Source organism: Mixophyes fleayi, chromosome 3 (genome assembly GCF_038048845.1).
Source record: "Mixophyes fleayi isolate aMixFle1 chromosome 3, aMixFle1.hap1, whole genome shotgun sequence".
NCBI lineage: Eukaryota > Metazoa > Chordata > Amphibia > Anura > Limnodynastidae > Mixophyes > Mixophyes fleayi.
In genome coordinates this window covers 188,705,397-188,725,498 of record NC_134404.1, presented here as the reverse complement: position 1 = coordinate 188,725,498, position 20,102 = coordinate 188,705,397, and the positions used below count along the sequence as shown (strand labels likewise).

General features: G+C 36.3%; 1 protein-coding gene across 4 annotated transcripts in view; it reads left to right on the top strand.

The window, feature by feature from the left end:
- WASF1 (WASP family member 1) overlaps positions 1 to 20,102 on the top strand; it is a 65,011-nt gene that overhangs the window by 27,857 nt on the left and 17,052 nt on the right. The window contains exons 3-5 of one of the 4 annotated variants that reach the window (XM_075202907.1): positions 5,896 to 5,958; positions 6,146 to 6,280; positions 16,711 to 16,864. In XM_075202907.1, coding sequence (XP_075059008.1) covers positions 5,896 to 5,958; positions 6,146 to 6,280; positions 16,711 to 16,864 — 352 coding nt within the window. Of the gene's footprint in view, positions 1 to 5,895; positions 5,979 to 6,145; positions 6,281 to 16,710; positions 16,865 to 20,102 lie in introns of those variants that run through there. The other 3 variants (XM_075202910.1, XM_075202908.1, XM_075202911.1) reach the window with 3 other exon arrangements.

Genomic DNA, 20,102 nt, shown 5'->3' with positions numbered 1-20,102 from the left:
ATGAAGGTACCTACTCCTTTGTGTCCACATCAAATCGCTACCTGTTCTGCTAAAAATCAGCCATTGTCAAAATGCCCCAATTAATCTCAAGCTAAGTGTTTTAAAACACTGTACTGAGTGCATGTTCCCTGTGTTGGTCAGAGCATTGTGTTACCTGTTGCTGTGTTCACGCATTAAATTAGTGTTCACAAGCTATATGTAACATTATTAGTTAATTGTAACTGCAACAGTTTTATCATTGAGTATGAACAATAAATTGGAATTGGGAATAGTAGTTGAATCTTACCAGGTTTGTTTGTTAATAAACAAGTTATATTTTTTTATTATAATGTATGGTGGATATCAATTGATGGTACAGTGTCGCCACAAAATTGGCATGTCAGATCGGTCATTTAACCCCATCGCTGTTGAGCCTTTTTTTTTTTTCGTCCCCATGCCAAGCTTGTTCTGTCAGATTTTTTTTTAGTTTGTTTTTGTTTTGGGTTTGTTTTCTTTTTCTTTTTCTTGTGTTTTTTTTTTTTTTGCAAGAAAATGAAATGCAAATTTGTAGAACTGTGTTTACAGGTTTGGTACCAATTTACTTTTCCAAAGTGGTGAAATTAGGATGATACACAAGTTTTCCTAATAGAATCAGTATTTGACAATGATTCAGCACATTTTTATTTATTTTGCTAGTTGGCACTCTCTCTTGCATATAATGCTTAAAATATGTAGGAATCATATGGGCTGGACAGCCAGGCACACCATTTTAAAAAAAACTAGGCATTTATCAAATTAGATGGCATGTTAGCTTGCCGGAAACAGGATGGACCAGTAGTTGAGTTCTCTGCAGCAGCTTGGCTACCTAAATTAACCCACAAAAGGCTGACCAGTTTAGCTCTGATCTTTTTATGAGATTGAACAGGTTGTGAAGAGCCAACAGGCGATTAAGGCTATATATCCATCTAATATATATATATATATATATATATATATATATTATCTCTATCCAGTTTCATTGCTCAGCAATGACATTGAATTATACGCTAAAATCCTTTCCCTTAGACTCAAGTATGTACTTCTCTTCCTGGTTCACAATGACCAAGTGGGTTTTGTTCCTTGCAGGAAAGCATGGGGTAATACAAGGATAACATTGACCTTATCCATATTCTAAATACCAGAAAAACTTTCTCAATTGTTGCTTTCAACAGGATTTCCTGGACTTTTAGACCTTCGCTCTCATAGACCTTAATGCACTTTGACTTTTCCAGAAATTGGTTGACTGGTATCAAAGTTCTATACTTTCAGCCTTCGACAAGGATTATGGTCAAAGGTTCTCCTTCGGATACGATCTGTATTAGAAATGGCATATGCCTCTTGCAGTTACCATCAAGGCCTTCCCCGGATATATAAGGGTTAGACAGGGGGAGCTGGAAAGCAAGTACTTACTGTTTGCAGTCTGTCTTGCTAAGTTCAGCAACCTAGTATTTCCCTTCCCAACTATAGCAACCTATCGGGTCATAAAATGAATGTTACAAAATATGAAGCCGTGCTACTCGATATTCCAGCCCTCCCATTGAAGGTCAAAAGGATATTTCCCAATTAAATGGCAAAAAAAAAAGGATACAATCCTTAGGAGTCTACATCACCAGCTTCTGAGTCTATCTACCATAAGAATTACCCAGGTCTGTTTGCCAGAATCGAGTCAGATCTATCCATCCGGCGCGCTCAGATCAACTTGTCTTCCCCATGCTCATTTATCTTTTTCAAGACCTTCCCGTTACAGTAAGGGGGGGGGGGGGGGGGGATAGGGTTAGAGAGCTTCTTGATTTAAAAGCCCCTTTTCTCGGGCGGGGTTAGACTTGGAAATTAGGTTCGCCAGCAAAGTTGGCTTCTCATATTCGCTGCAGACTAATTGCCAAAACCTTGAAACGGAATGATCACCCCTACATCTTTACAGTAACATGTACCTCTATAACCCAAAACTGCAATGCCAGCGTGTGACCACCAGCATGGAAACACAAGAATAAATACAATTCAATTGGTGGTAATGCATAAGCAAAATAGTGATATCTAAATGGTGCAAATTTTGTATTTTCTGGTGCAAGGAGCTTGGTTGTTTAGTTCTCGCTGTGTGGCGGCTATGCATGTATGCAGTTGGTTATGTACCTACATGCATAAATGTGTATGTTATAGTTCACTACAGTGCTTTGCAAATGTACTTGACCATCTTATTTGTTATGGTTTCACAGCTGCCCATACATATTTTTTGTATTATTATTATTATTATTATTATTATTATTATTATTTTATTATTATTATTATTATTATGTTTTACCTTTTAGACTTTGTACACCTAGCTGCCTTAATTTCAATACTAAAAAATAAAAGCTCTCAGTACTTACATCTGTCTGACAGACCATGAAGGAATGCCATGTGAGTAACAGCAGAGCGCAGAAATAGGGCAGCCATTTTAGACCTGTCCATGGTCCGCAAGCAAAATTATGGATTTGACTAGAACCAAATATTAACTTTTGTGTTAAATACACATATGAATACATCTACATAGACATACACACACTATTAAGAAAAATATTATGGAATAGTCACCTAATAATGAATAATGTAATTTAACAGTAGAACTTATATAATTGCATGTGCTTACAATTGATGCAGCTGAAGTATTTCCATTTTTTTGTTGTCTTGCATTTTCACATTGTTAGCATTTGGACATTCACACACAGCAGCTATTTAGGATGTTCCTGCGAAGAACATGGCCTACTTTTGCTTCTTTCACTGTGAATACATTTTTAGATTATGCATTTAAAATATGCCTTTTATGAAGATTGGAAATGGTACAATGCAATGTAGCGCTTGTGCTACAAAACATTAAATGGCTATCAACGGTCAAAAAAGGAAAGCTGCATAATACTACAGTCAGCAGGTAACAAATCTAAGAGCTATGCAAAAAATAATTAATCCTGCAATTGGCCAAAGTGTTGATTGTTATACAGATCTTGTCAAGGTGCAGCCCATACATTTTGCTGTAAAATTAATGCATCTCACGCAAGCTGAAGTAAAAGTTTTGCAATATTTGCATAAGGTGTAGCCATTTTTCATTCTGGCAATATCTCAAAATGTTATAATGGCAAAATAATATAAAATATCTGATATCTGGAAAGTGTGTGTGTGTATATATATATATATGTATATGTATGTGTGTGTGTGTGTGTATATATATATATATATATATATATATATATATATATATATATATATATTCACAATTTTATATATTAATCACAATTTTGCTCTTCTATGTAAGTAACTTTTGCATTATCTTGTAGCAGGTAATAGGAGAATATATCCTGCAAAATGGGATGAGAGAGCTCTTAAAATAAGCTCCAGTGATTATTGAAATGTATTGCAAAAAATAAAAGCATGTGAACTGTATGCATACCATTTATGCTGATGGAAAACCTGAACCACTAACTTATTTGGCTTAGTTGGTCTTAGGAAGCTCATATAGCATGCATTGGTTGAGTGTATTGCTTTCGCTGTATGTAGTACTAGGAAAATCAGTTGTCGCACCAGAGATGAGATTCAATCTCATCATACACAGTTCTGTGTCCTCACAACATGCTAGGCAAATATCATTTGAAGGTGAAAATCCTCTGTGACTAGACTTTTAAAGCATTTAAACTGTGCATGTTAATTTTGCCATGGGATTCAGGCTATAATAAATATATATATATATATATATATATATAATCATTTTGAAGGACAGCAAAAGATCAACACTATTTTTGAAGCTATATTAAATTATAAAGAATTACATTTTAATGCCAAACTTAATCAAATAGGAATGATTTAATTAACCATATTTAGAGATATGCTATTTAACTATATATAAATATAATGAGCAAGGCACACACTTTTTGTGTCTGTGTATACAAGGGTCATGTTGCCAGTTCCTTGAAGAAAAGAGTTTGTTCGAGGAACTGTTGAGCCAGTGTGTGAAGAGCTACTCTTCACAGCTTAACTTTAGTTCTGAGATTATTATTTCACTAGACTGTATTTAGAGTATGTAAGTTTAAAAAGGTAGTGGAATGATATACATGATGGGAAAAACAAGTAAATGTGTGATTGGTCACACAGTAAATATAGAAATGGTTAGCCAATTGGCCAATTTTGACCATCCTGGATTTTGCAACTAACTTTTTATTTTGGTGTTCAGACTCCTCATGCACTTAGATTATTATAATTAGTGGACATAAATGGCAAACTTTTAAAGCGCAAATAAAGCCACTATTTGACATTTAAATGATATATTCACTCAGATGGCTTAACAATATAATTATTTTTCCGTTAATCATTATATTTGGTACCACAACCAACAAACTCAAACATAGCTGTTGTTTCCATTTGGCAGATATGATAAGCTGATACTCATTGGCAACATCTATAACCATGGAAATAAAGCTGTGGCCTGCAATAAGCAAATAGTCTTTTTCAGCAACTATTTAATGTATATGAAATTAACGTATTTTGGGGGGAAATCAATTTTCAATGGCTGTGAGACACCTTGCGTGGATTGATTTTTTTTTTTTTTTTTTTTTTTTTTTTACAGAAGTAAGGGGTCTTGAGTTTGACATGCCTGCCTTAGAGATGTTATGATGTTCCTAGATAATATTGTTATTTACTTGCACCTTTTCCACATTTTCCTTATGCTAGCTATACAATATCAATGAATTACTTGCAGACAATTGCTCCTAGTTTACAACTGTTCCTTTTTTATGTATAATGTACTGACATGTTTGATATATTTTTGTGCTGATCTTTTATAGAGTGTTATTCTCTTATGTTACTTTCTTTGAGTTCATTTTCCTCTTTGCTTCCTCTTTTTTTTTTTTTTTTTCTTTTTCCTGTAATGTATACTGTTTTTCCTAGTGCCTTTTCCTAGTTTAGTTTCTGTTTGTGAGAAGATGGGCTTACGTTGCCTGTGGGGGGTGGAAGGTATGTATGTATGTGTGTGTGGTGGTGGTGGGGGGGGGGGGGTGGTGGCGCGCTTACAGATTGTCTTGAAGTTTTGCATATGGTCAGTAACCTGTTATCACTGACTTTTCCTACTAGTGCTGCTTAGCTGACTAAAGTGTCAACTGCACACCTCCATGGTATCCATAGTTGAAGGAACATCATGACTGCCACCACCAGACTCAATTACTGCCACTTGGACCCATTTGCTTATAGCTGGCTTGATCCTCTTGACAGCTTTCTGTGGATAAGGGCTGCTGGGTAGTGTACATAGTGTTGACTCAGGGCACTGGGTTCAATACAGGATAGCTGGCAGATGGATGAGAGTTTTAACTTACACAATTTAAGGTAGTTTAGTTCTAACCAAACATACAAACATGTGCTCCTTATATAGAGTCAAAAGTGGTTTCCACCCCTGCCATTAATTTAAATAGGCACAAAAGTACTGGAACTCTTTTATATGTGATGTGAGCAGGATTGCCAATCTGGGATGAGGAGGGTTGATTAGTGTTTACTCTCCCATGATCATGCTTTATTGTACCAAAGCACATTGTATTGTTTGACTTTCTAAACTTCCTAAAAATCACTATCAATGATGGAATGATGTCTGGCAAATGTGGAAGTGTGTATCCACGCATGACCAGCAGTATAGGCAGAGATCTGTAGAGTGTGTAGATGGTTATGACAGATGAAGAGGCACAGATCTGAAGGTAAATTGTGTAGGTGTGTACACTTAAATATGCATGCTCATTGGGGATTTCAGTCATTGATAAACTTGTTACAGAATTCGTATCTGCAGTAATTTTCTGTAGTGTGTATCCAGATTAATTTGCACGTTTATCTATTGAAAGAAGTGTGGGCTTATCATTTTTTCTTCACCAGTCCAATTTAGGTGTCTACAATTGGAAAATAAGGGGAAATCAGGAGAAAACCATTGTTTCACAGGTGAAGGGACTTGTTAGGAGGTATGGTTACATAATTTTGTATAGGGTAAATAACAACCCCTGGAGACATAGATTACAATAAAGCACAAGTCATATATGTTAACAGTACAATATTTCCTTGCAAATAGTGGAAAGCTAAAATGTCATACTACTGTAAAGTAATAATCTGTGTTTCCTGTATTTTTAAGGTAAATATGCAGAAGATATATTTGGGGAACTCTTTAATGAGGCGCACAGTTTCTCCTTCAGAGTGAACTCCTTACAAGAACGTGTGGATCGGTTATCTGTCAGTGTAACACAGCTTGATCCGAAAGAGGAGGAACGTAAGTTTCATAACTACATCATGTTTGCAGTTTGGGGGCTTTTCTTTTTCACTTGTCTTAACAAATGCAAATCGTGGCATCATATTGCTAATTTTAGTGCAGAACATTAATATACCTTTTGAGCCTACACTGGTGCACAGAGAATTCTCTTGACAATCCAACACAGCTGGACAATTGCTCGCTGCCATTGTCTAAAGTTAGCACATGAATTAGGTCATCTGGAGCTCCACATTCCACTGCAGTTAATTAAATAATGGAGAAAAATATTAAAGTGGCATTCCGTGCCTATTGTGTAAAAATGCTTGTCCTGAATATCTAAATGCAGTATTTCTTGTACTCTTACAATACTCTGAAGCACTTACTAACATCAACAGTACTGTAAATAGCCCTCTGCCAAAGGATTTATATGCCTGTTGGGATATTCATTGTAATCAAGAAATATTTTTTTTTGTTGCTGTCCTTGATTTATTTTTTTTTTTTTATTTTTTTTTATGTGATTCAGTAATTTCAGAATATTACACAGTAAAACTGTAAATCACATTTTCATAACATTGGCTTTTCCTCTAATAGTAGTACTTTGTTTGGACCCTCACCATTTCCTGTATTTAACAGGGTGCTTTCCTATACTGTAGCTGGGATCTCCAACAACTACCTCTGATCTATCCGTAGCTCGATAGGTCTGACAAGCTGCTCTGATTGAAAGCCTTACATCTGCGGTGTTTCTCTCCTCATAAAGAAAATTAATTAACCACCTATTTAATTGCAAAGGTCCCATTAACATGTGAGGGCTGGGACCCTGATAAATACAGTGAAGGATGCAGATCCCCACTAGAATATTATTAGTGTTAATTTAAGTTATTTAGTAAAAAATATTCTTCAATGTTTGCGTTATTTGGCAAGATATAAAAAGATTGTAAATCAGACATTTTTCTCTTTTGTATCACACTTTCATAAATGTTTCTTTAACTATCATATTAAAAATTACCATTTCATAGTCAAAATCGTAAACACTATTTACTACTTTTTGTGTATTTGAAAAGGGACACTGGATTTAAACTAAAATACTTTACCATTATTTATATGGAGCAAATATTTTAAAGACTGCTCTATATTTTTTGGTGTCAAATCAGTTCGTCCTAATTTAATGAGAACATCAATTTGACTGTATCAGTCTTAAAAATGTGTTTGGGGGATCAGAGGTTAGTAACTATGCATACATTTTAGCATTCCACTGAGTATCCCTTTAGAACATGGCAAAAAACTGTTGCATACAAACACCCCAATAGAATTAATTGTCTCTCTGCCCTCCTGGAATAGTTAAGTAACTCAACATGATCTTAATGACTTTTAACATAAATTTCAGTTCTCTAAATTGTTAATTTACTATACATGGGCCCCTAACTAAATTGACCATGATGTGTTTTTTCTTTTACTTTTATGTATCTTTCTTAGCATACATCAAGCTCCTATATGAAATTAAGATTTCTTTAAATTGGTGGAAGGCAGTATCAAATAAATGTGTTCCATCTGCCTTACCATTATTTGTTTTTGCATATTTCGGGCATAAATAGATAGTTGCCCATACTCTAGAAACCTCTAAAATGATGCTTAGCTTTGAGTCTACTTGTCCATACTAGAAGGCAGTTAAGGGAGGGAATTCAATTCCACAGAGACACATCACAATGGAGTTTTTACTAAAGTCTCCGCTCATATTGCCTCATGTTCCATAGAGGTGAGTTCTGTATTGGCTGGCGATGTGCACAGACAGACATCAAGGCCTTAATAACACATTAGAGTGCAATTCAGGTCTTCTAAATTGTGTTCAGTAATTTTATGAAGGGTTTCTCATTGAGCTAGGGGGCACCTAACTTTTCTCCACAATAACATTTGAATCAGTTATATTGACTTATTTACAATCTAGTGTATAACTGCAAATAATGCCAGTCTGACATTTTTCTTAAACATTTTAACTGTTTTGAGGGGATGACAGATACTCCTGCCTTGGAAGGAGATGCACTAATTTTGGTTACTACGGTGATATTAGCATGTAAATTCTTGATACATTGGGGCAGTTCTAATTTTGTAAAATTTTCACTTGTTTTATTAATTATGTGTGTCAAGCAAATAACTTTTATGTGGATGCCAGTTAAGCAGCTATCATACTGTTGGCCATTGGTCTAAATATATTTCTTCCATTTCATTGGATTCTTCTGCAAGTGTCATTTGGATTTATACTGAAATGTGATCTTGGGTCACTCTTAATTTTGACTTTCAGGACTTAACATTCTTAATTGCAAGAGCACTGTCAGGTGTAAGTGTGTGCTACAGTGATGCAACACTGAAAACAGAAAAGATATAAAAAATACAGCCATTCATAAGGGGAGAATGATATCAAAATAACAGTGCTTTAAATACACAGATCGGTAGTTGCACAAACCTTTCCATTCAGATAGAAAACTAGAGAATGTCCCATTGGTCTCCCTCCACCCTAGGGCTTGCATAATTCTGCACTAAAAGCCCAGAACATGCCACTTACACTGTGATACCACTACAGACAGAGTTAAATTTACACATTCTGTATAGCAGAATGGGTCTGTCTGTAGTAAGAGCACAGTACAGGGTGTTTCAAAAAGATGGACCCAATATCAAAGCAATATATTTCACGATGGCAACATGTTACAATTACACAAAGATTACAAACTGTATAAGGAGTTAGCAAATTTTACTAACCATCTTATAAATGCTCTATGCACCCTCCACCTGTTGTATTGAAATCGTCCCAAACGCCTCCCAGTGTCGTCTTGAACTGCATTTTCCACTGCTGTGATTTTATTTTTGAGGTCATTAAGGCTAGTCGCTAATGGTGTCACAAAAGCACAGTTTTTTTGACATATTCATACAAGAAAAAGTTGCAGGGTGCAGTGTCTGGGGATCTTGGGGGCCAACAGTGTAGTGCCAAGTCTTGGGGCCCTGTGTGACCTATCCAATGTTGAGGCAGTGTGTCATTTAGAAAACGTCAAACCTGCAGGTCCATTTTGCTGAAAAATTAAGCCATCGGAATCTTCATTAAGTTGTGGAAAAAGACAGTTCTGCAGCATTTTTAGAGATGATTTAACGTCTTTCTAACACACGCAAGACGGTCGTATGACGAATCGTAAGTTCTTGGCTAGCACGATGAGTGAGCTACGCAGAAAACTCTTTTGAATTCTTCTCACTTTTTCCTCTGAGGTACGTGGTCGCCCTGCGCTGTTACATAAACAGCGTGTTTCCTCATGCCGTTGAAACGCATGCTGCACCGCAATTATGGCTTCAGTCTTGCTGAACTGCAGAACACACAACGTCTTTTGTTGCGGGGTCGCAATCTTGCGAACGACCCAGGCTAGGGGCTGTTGGTTTGCTGGGAGACGCCTCTAGCGATAGTCATTTGAAACTGTGCCCCGCCCTTTCAAGTTGTAAGCGTTTCATTCATGCTCAGTTTGTGATTGCAGAGATATAGCAATTTAAAATCGGGCCCACCTTTTTGAAATGCCCTATATTAGTAGACACTGACTAGGGTCTCTAAGTGCCAGGAACCATCCCAGGCATTATGGATGAGGCACAGGCTGATATACTGTATAATAGTTTGCTGAGGGCTTACGCTGGTATTTATGGTTAGGCTATTAATATATAGATAATAAATAAAAAATATATAGATAATAAATAAAAAATATATAGATAATAAATAAAAAATACCATAAGTATGACTTTTATGAGTGACTTATTTTTATGATGCTGTTTGTTGTCTGAGCAAATTAAAGGTCTTGGTCTGTAGATGTGCAGAAATATATTGGCATTGTAATTGGTGGCCTCGCTTCGGAGTTATGTCGCAAAATGTCCACCCGCCGTTTACAACAATGTATTACCATTGTTCCATTGAAAATTTTTCAATGCACCTGTGCACCTGCTGGTTGGTCTGGAACTGACAGTTCGTGAACTCTCCCTGTGCACCTGCTGGGTGACATAGTAGATGTGACCTGCTGGGTGGTCTAGAAACTGTGACCGTTTTTTGCAGATATGTTTATCAGTGCGTCTTGCCAGAACCATGGCCAGCAATGTAACTTCGATAGAAGACGTTATACATATATTGTAGGTGTATAAAGACATTCTTTAGTCCCTTTTAATAGTGATTGATAAAAATAGGTATTTATTCATTATACTCCATTGTTAAAATTTCTACATGTAGTGTTTAAAAAAAGTTATTGAATTCTGTCAATAAAGGTATTTAGTCATTAAATTAATTTTAGACCATTACCGCTGAGTTTCTCTAGTTGTTGTTGGTATTATTCAAAGAGTACCAGTGGCATTAGCAAGACCTTCCTGTGGCTGAACTACTGGTAGCTAGAAATTAGAAAACCTTTCAAACCTCCATATATCACTTTGCACTTTGGAAAGGGATCTTTTTGATTAAAGCACAAGGAAAAATTGTGTGCTGCAGGAATAAAAATAGCAAATGGCATGAAGAAGCAACCCTGCCGTCTCAGAAGTTTGCTGTAGCACAAATCTCTTACTGCTCTGTAGGAAGCAATGTTTCCTTCCTGCCACAAAGAGCACATCAAATTCAGTTTGGTTGCCTTTGTTTGACTTCACTAGAAGACATAATCATTTCATTGTGCTACAAGTAATGGTGTCTTCGTAGTCATTATTAGCTATGTAATGTGATAAGAATGCAAGAACAGTTTCATCACCATCAAAATAATCCTGAGTTAATAACATTTTTGGAAAACAGCAGCTGCTGAATTTGAGGAACAACTGCTGGGAAAGCTATTGAGAAGCAGCTGTTTTAGGTTAACACTAAAATGCTTAATCTGCGATTAGTTTCCCTGATCATACACACCAGTGAGATGCAAAGCACAGATGCTGATATCGTATGTGTAGATGGATAGTGCAGGATCTATCTGTAGTTAAAAATAAATATTTGATTACATTGTACTTTTTCAGCTACTGTTTTTGACTAGCCATTCTTTGATTACAATGAGAAGGATGATCTTTAAATTTGGTGAACAATAGCAACCTGTGCCCAATATCCACTGCTGTACTGGTTTTGTAACCCAGTACAAGTATATTGAAAAACACTTTAGAGGTTTTTCTTTTATTTAACCATGTTTCAGAGCTGCCGTGTTTAAAATAAAGCACAATAGTGTGTACCCTGCCACGAGGAACGATTATCATTCCAAAGCACATCATATAGCTGAACAAGACTTTTAAACTGAAATAATATCGTACAACGATGGGACAATGTTGTTCAAGTTCTGCAGTGTGTATGGGACTCTCTCTCTGTGCAGCAATGTGACGATACACTTGCATCATTCAACATGCTGTCATCTCCCTATGTGTGTGGGTATTGCTGCCATCCAGCCAATTAGCCTCTTCCTCTTCTGGTGCTGTGATGACTTATACAGCCATATTCACCGGAGACTTGAGGACAGATTGTTACCAGAGACCAGACAATAGATGGTGGCCAGACTGGGGCAGATAGGACAGCGTTGTCTGGGGGCAGCAGGTACAGAACACTGGGTGGAATCTGCCAGTCTCTTACTGAGTCACCTGTCTGTATCAGTGGGATGGGTGATGCTGGATGTGTCCCTGATCCCAGGCTCATGTCACTCTGACACCTGAGACAATTACCCTTTATCCTGGTACTATAGGGTATTTCCTGATGGCCTTGCAGCTATATCTTCCCTTCCTATTGATCTTCTCATCCCTCCTTTCACGCCCTTAAAGACTTTTTGCTTTTATAGCTTCTGCTTCTGTATTTCTCTTTATAAGTAAGTAGGTTGGGATCATTAACTGCACAGATTGTTTTCCAAGAAAAGTCATTGTTTTTGCAAAGCCAACATTTGAAGTCTGATTGACTACTTTATTTAAAATGTTAGTTTCTGTGACTTTCAATCATATTTATTTAGTCCATTTTCTAAAATTTGTGCTAACGTCAGAAAATGTGTAATGCAAGAAGTTTGAAGGCTGTGATATGTCAAAGACTTTCATTCTTGCATTACAATAGTAAAATGTAATTTTTTTATTTTTTTTGTAATGCACAATAAATTAAATTGAGATTATTAAAGCTGGTTGAAGTGGGTCAGTATATGGTGCTAATCCTTAATTTTGTCTCTAAAAAATATGTGAATCATTCGAAAATCTCTAATTACAAATGGTACGCTGATTTGGGTGTTTGTCATCATAATCGTCCACTACCTACACCTGCCCCTGACCACCCACAAATAGAACCCTTTTTTTCAGCTGTATCCTTTGACTACGTTCCAGTTTGTATCAATATGCAGTTGCTCAAAAACTGCCTTAATGTACATCGCCTATGTTATAATTTTACAGATTATCAAAAAGTATTCCTATCGACAAAATATTGTACGTATAAATGAACCTCTCTGTATCACCAATGATTGTCCATGTATTATTAAACAGATGGATATCTATAAGGGGGTACTCTCCCAGAGCTAGACAGTATGCCATGTGAGAAGACTACAAAGAGAGAGAAAAGTCTGTTGTGGAGCCACTCTAATTAGGTCCACATTAATCTATTAAAAATGTTATACTTTATTGCCATTTTTATTAAAATGAATCCAAACTTCATGTACTTTGCAAATTTTTTATTTAAAACAAGAGAATAGAAAGTGAATATAGAAATGTGAATTGAAAGATTGAAAACAGGTGGTCTGTTACTCAACAGTCAGTGTATTATATTTCAGTCTATACTATAACAGGTAATATTATACCTGTTTTCCTTTATGTAATAATCTTTACTCCTTATTGTTATGTTATGGAGTTTATTGCCTACCTTTTAGCTAAAAATAAACTTATTCTCATATACAGCACTTTTTCACGTTCAAGTACCCCTTCCAGTCGCACCTTTTTAGGTGTGAGGAGTTGTGTGTGTCAAAAAGTTGCAGTTCTGAATAGTCGCAGTAGCTTATGTTCCCTTTCTTAACATGTGCAGCGTGAAAAACGCAAAGATACCTACACAAATGGGTATGCGTCCCATTCTGCATTCGGCCCATTATGTGAAAAGAGTTTAGAACAGTGATGGACCATATGTTTTACAGTGGCCACACAAGTGCCGTTGGGCAGCCCCCAAGCCCCTAGCTGTTTACCTATATTTTCCATGCCGCCACTTCGTCCACTATCTACACAAAAGAGGATTTTTAGTTATAAACCAAAGTGAAATACAGTAAATCGTTCAGTGCTAACCTGACATACCACTGTGGCTCTGTTAAAAAGTAAAGCTTTTCCTCCCAGCTCAATTTTATTTATATTACACAGCTAAGTAATACACAACCTTTGAGATACAGATATATATAATTTTATAGGAGTTTACTTGCTTTTTGAAAGGTGAAAACATCAGCTGAGTGATCGAGGAACAAACTAACAGATGCAAGATATTTGCAGTGTTTCTGGGCATTGATAATTCAATTACAAGTGAGCTTCAAAATGTCATTGTACTACATGCTTTCCTTGAGTGACTCCCATTGTTAAGTTAGCACATATCTGTCACGAAAAAGCATAATTGTAACAAAATATTTGTCCGGTGAAATACCATTTCCCACAGTGCTAGAACATAAACATAGCACACATAGATTTGTGTTTTGTTTAAAACCTTTTCAATTTTATACTATGGGTTCAGTCTGCTTTTGTAATAACCAACATACTTGTCATTTTACATCTGACTGTTATGTGTGTTTTTGTGTATATGTACACTCAGTGGCCACTTTGTTAGGTACACCTTTTGAATACTGTGTAGGACCCTTTGCCCCCAAAAGAGCCTGAATTTTTTTTGTGACATGGATTCAAGAAGGTGCTGGAAACATTTCTTAGAGATTCTGGTCCATGTTGATATGATGGCATCATGCAGTTGCTATGAATTTGTCAGTTGCACATTCATGCTGCAAATCTTACTTTCACCACATCCCAAAGCTGCTCTATTGGTTTGGGATCTGGTGATTGTTGAGGCCAATTGAATACACATTGAACTCATTGTCATGTTTGGAACCAGCTTGAGATGATTTGTGACATGGAATCTTATCTGGCTCGAAGTAGTCATTAGAAGTTTGATAAACTATGGCCATTAAGGGATGCACATGGTCAGCAAAAATACTCTGGGTATGGCATTTAAACAATGCTCAGTTGGTATTAAGGGGCTTAATGTGTGCCATTTAAAACATTGTACCAATAAAATATTCCGTACAACATTTCACCTCCAACCTGCGCCATTGACACAAGGCAGGATGGATTTATGTTGTTTACCCCAAATTCTGACCCTACCATCTGCATGTTGAAGCAGGAATCAAGATTCATCAAACTAGTTGTGGAATGATTATTGATGTTTTAGCCCTATATAAGGGCTTAAATTCCATCTAGTCTTGGCTTGTGTCTGGGTAGGGTTAAATAGTCTCACCTCTCCACTGAAGCAGCCAATATACCCTGAACTCTGGCTGGCTGTTCTTGTGTCTTGCTGTAATGTGCTATGGATAATCACTGGAAAACTACTGTTTGACCCCGACTCCAGACTTGGCTGGTGGCTTGATGTTAACCCACTGCATGTATATATAAATGAAAATGTAATTATTCTTTCAATAGAATCGGACAGAAAATCAATTATTGTTATACTTGCTAGATTCTGTACAGTTTTTTCATACACCTAAATATATTGAACCGTTTCATACATTTTTTTGGTAATTAAACTTAGATATATGTTACTGTAGTTCTCAATACTTGCTTACTGTATGTTTTCAATTTAGGTCAGGTGGTGCTGAATATTCATGATGTAGCTGGTTTCCTCAGCAGTCAGATTCTCACTTCCAGTGCTTTATTAAACAAACCAGTTGAATAGTTCCTAAAAGGGGGTTCTGAGCTATTCAAAGGATTTGGTTCATTCAAATTTGTAACTGAAGAAATACATTCACAATGTAAATGTGCTCTTTCCTTTTTCAATAAAGGGAGTAATTCAGTTAAATACATTAGCCCTTTCAGCTGTCTTTCTTTGCCAATTTACCATCTGCCAGTTTAATCTCAGAATATCCATCTTGTTCTAAAGCTAGGAAGTAGAGCCAAAACTTGTAGTTGTTGCAGTGAAAATTTACAGTACACGAACTATAAAAAAATATAGATTTGTTTATACTGTATGTGTATAGTGTAAAAAAAACAACAACTTTCTAGTACCTGTGAAGGGCTAATAGCGAGGTAAGTACATTAATGACAATTTAATAACAAATCTCATTAATTAACCACTCACAAACATAGTTTTGAGTTTACCAAAAAGACTGTTCCCTTTCTGCTCTAAAGAACTCTGTGTTAGATGTGTGTATCAAGCTGATGTCAAACGACTGGTGCAGTTGTACAAATGTGAGAAATTTTGCCTGTTGCTGGCAAAACATGGTGGATTGCCAGGTATCTGGAAACAATAGTAGTAGCAATTTGTGTTTCCATATACCTAGCAATCCATAATTTTTTGCCAGTAACAGGCAAAATTTCTCACATTCGTACAACTGCACCAGTGATGTGACATCAACTTGGCAGGTATCACTCACACTTCCCATGCAACCCCTCAGGCCATTATGGGGCAGATTCAGTAAGTAAAAAAAAAAAAAAAAATAATCACTGCATAGTGTCACGGAACAGCCATGAGACAATACTTTGTGTTCTTTAGTAAAAGTAACGCTTTCTTTTGCTTGTGCCCATAGAGAAGCGAGCAAAAGTAAGCATTACTTTTTACCATATATACCGTAATAAAGTGCTCAGGAACATCGCGGTCAATCGAAAATGCCCCTGTAAGTCCATGTGTGTGTTTCTTTAGACTAGTAAGAAGAGAATCCTTCTTGGGTATACATAACAGAGAACGTTTCCATGTTATCAGTGGTATTAAATGGCACTGCTGTACAGTTTAGGTTGCCAATCTCCTCAGCTTTTGTAATAAATCATTTTGACCCAAGAAACTTCTAGCAAGTAAAGAGGGACATTGTAATGAATGTTGCAGTAGCTGGAGCAACAGTGAGAGCTTTTCTTAAATACCAGGACATACAATATACTGTAGTTATGTTTCAGTGACTGCACTGTTATCAGACAAAATAGTAATGAAAATGTCACATACCTAACAACCTTGTTTTTGCTTTGGCAACATGTATCATAGGTTATCTAAATACATTTTTGGTTCTGGATTGGTCTGACTTTCAGACTTGATTGAGGCATTACCATTTTAGTGGGACTTAATAACGTGTAAAGTTGTCAAATGTTATACAGTTGGTGTTAATTTATAACAGTTTTTATTTAACATTTATAGTTTATTTTTTAGAAGTATATTTCCATGTTTTTTTGTTTTTAATTTTTTAACTCCAGTACAGTATGACATTTCTGTTCCTTAACTATAACTACTTTTTTTGCTTCAGTTTCACTACAGGACATCACAATGAGGAAAGCATTTAGAAGTTCCACAATTCAGGATCAGCAGTTGTTTGACCGCAAAACTTTGCCAATTCCTCTTCATGAAACTTATGATTTGTGTGAACATCCTCCACCTCTTAATATATTAACACCCTACAGGTATGTAAGGGTTTGCAATAGTTACTCAATGTCTGTGGCCAGTTGACAAGGTAAGAAAATAATAATCAGTCTGCTTTGTGGTTACTCTGGCCTATTAATAATAATATAAATAAAATCTGTTCCAGCAAGAGGCTGACTAAACCAGGTGCTCCATTTTTTTATGCATTCTGTTCCCATATTGCCGAATCTGTTTTACGACCCATGCTTCAGTGGGGGGAATTCAATTGGTCGTATTACTCTTGAAAGTAACGTGCCTGCACACTATTGCCCATAGTACAGTAATTTTAACGTGAATTTCTGCTTGCAGGTCTCAGAGCTGTGTGCAAAAATCAGCGTTGAAATTACTGTATTAACGGTAATAGTGCGCGGGCCACGTTGCTTTCACGAGTAACGCGGCAATTTGAATTCCCGCCAGTTTTTCGGTAGTAATTTTTTACTTATTTTTAATATTTTTACTGTTGTCTATATTTTTAAAGGGCTAATCAATCTATATTTGAACCCTTCCATTACAAATCTGTCACACCTGCCCTGTTTCTTTGCTAAGAAGCACCGCTGAAAAAAACTCAGTTTCTTCATGGTATCAGTGAGTCCAACTTAAGCTGTTTTAAATTGAGAGACTTCTTACATAGCTTATAGTGTCAAATGCCTGGGTGTCTTCTGGTTTGTAAACCAGAGGGAGGCAGCACCAACCAGAACCGCAATGCTGCAGACTTCTGTTTATGAAGTCCTGCTGCTTTGATGTGCAGGGGCAATCATTTTTCAGTTGAGTGATCATTTCAATATATTATTGTAAAATAATACAATCATTAGGAAGTTGAGGACTTGTTCAAAATTATTATAAATTAATATGATACATAATCACTTCCAAATGTATATAAAGTTCTTAATTCATATTCATCTATTTCGACATATAAAATAAATTATTTCAGATCTGAAGCCCTTCATGTCCATATCCCAGATAAAGATAAATATCTTCTATAACAAAGCTACAAATTCAATTGGTGAACAAAAGGGTAAAATATCTGGGAATTTATAGCACTACCTCCTATTCCTCGCAATATAAGGAGAACTTTCCCATTCTCTTTTCTGATATTCAAAGATCTCCATGCATGAGAAAGGTGTTTCACCTCCTGGTTTGGTTGCATTTCTGCGGTAAACCCTGTGTCCCTCCCCCCAGATTTTATATTAGTTTCAGACTATTCCTGTTCAAATTCAGTGCACTGCCTTTCAATGAGTGGGCAAACAAACATACTACATTGTGGTTCTCTACCCTCATTAGATCACCTAATGAAGGGGTCTCCTAGATATATCGAAGTATTATTTTACACCTTATTTGTGCCAAATACTCACCTGGTTTTCCCCTCAATACTAATCCAGATGACTTCACATTGAGATCTCTACTACCCCTATAATTTCTAGATGAGTTATTGCTCTTGGAGATCATATTATTAACTGTTCTAGGGCTATTTGGTTATATTCCATTAAGAAATCTAGACTAACTACAATGTCCTCTCCAACAACCTCCATTTGGGACAACCCTGACTTTCCACCAGGTTTCCCCTCCACAATAGTCATTTGTGGAGGAGGTTCGCTGGAGGTCCCAAGTTGATTTATGACTTCATGGATAAAATTACTTGGAGAACCTTGGACTTGTCAGAAAAATATGGTATACCACAGTCCACTGTTTTTGAATTTTCACAAATCCATTCTTATTTACAATCCTTACCTAGATCACAGTTGTTCAGGGACCTTTCTCAATTTCACATGCCTAAGAGGAAGAATATAGTGTCTATCCTTTATTACTTATTCCGTTTTGCTGCTGCAGAATCTCAGTTGGGACATGACATGGGAGAGTGACCTGGGACATCTGATTGAAGAGGACATGTGGAATAGAATCAGGGATAAGGTTTCCAGTGCTTCTATCTCCACTTTGATTAAAGAAAATTCATGCACAATTTATACAAGATGGTACCTTGTACGTACGAGACTGCATAGAATTTTTAGAGCTAATTCTCCCTTTTGCAGGAGAGGCTGTGGACAAAGAGGTTATTTTAGCCATATCTGGCAGCATTGTCCCAAAATTGAAATATTTTAGAGGTAAATTGATACAATGCTTTAGCAGATATCTTTCCCCCTAGTCTGCTCTCTTGTGTCTCTGTGGTCCTAAACGAGGAACAGAATCTAGTAAACCCATTTCTCATATTTTAAATGCAGATAAATGTATATCTATGTACTGGAAAGACCTATGCTCGTCTCCCCTTCAGCAGGTTTAAAATAAAATATGGTTCATTACCTCTATTTAAAAGAATACTTTTTAATTGCAAGGAAAAGCAGATGAATTTGATCTCATATGTGTGCTCTGGTTTACCTTTACCTCTCAACTCCTGTTACTTCATAATTGCTGAATACTGTGATTTCTGCTGACCCTACACATTATAATACTTGTTTATTTTATTGTCCCATTATAATGGCTCTATGGGCTGTTTGCCTTTTTGCATCATTTTAGTTGGCTGCTCTGTCTTTTCTCCCTACCTTAACCCTTTAATCCATGTTTTGAAATTAACATTACATTCTATTAATGTTATTTTCTTTTTGATTGTACTTGTTCTTTTACTGTTATAGTAATACCAAATGTACAGTAATTCTTTATTCTGTTTTTACAAATTGTCTTTTCAAAATAAAAGTAATAAAAAACATGTGATTTCTGTATAGTAGAACACAATAGATTGCAGGGAAATGTTTAGTGGGGACCCATTGTGAAAGATTTGGCAAACTATGTTCTAGATACTTTCCCATAAATTGGGTTACACCTGGACTAAACTATACCCAGCTATTCTTGTTTCCAGAAAACAATGCTTTGACAATGTGTGACCCAAATGTATAAACTTGGGTTTATCTTAAGGACACTGAAGGGAAATAACGGACAGATCTTTTACGTGGGAGACTAATCAGTCACTCCTAGAGCTGCTCTTTTGGCACAATTATCCTCCTTCTCTAAGCTAGAAGACTACACAGTCAAAGCTTCTGCTAGCATACACCGCGTTCCCAATTTAACAAAATATGTAAATGGGGATGATTTATTACTATGGCACATAAGTGCCATAACCCATAGTGAAAAATCAGGCATTTGCTTTCATTACTTTAATTTTTATTGGACTGATTGCAGATTGGTTTATGTGCGTTACTGCATTTTTGCACTATTATTATATCCCCTTCTATGTGCATATATTAAACAAGT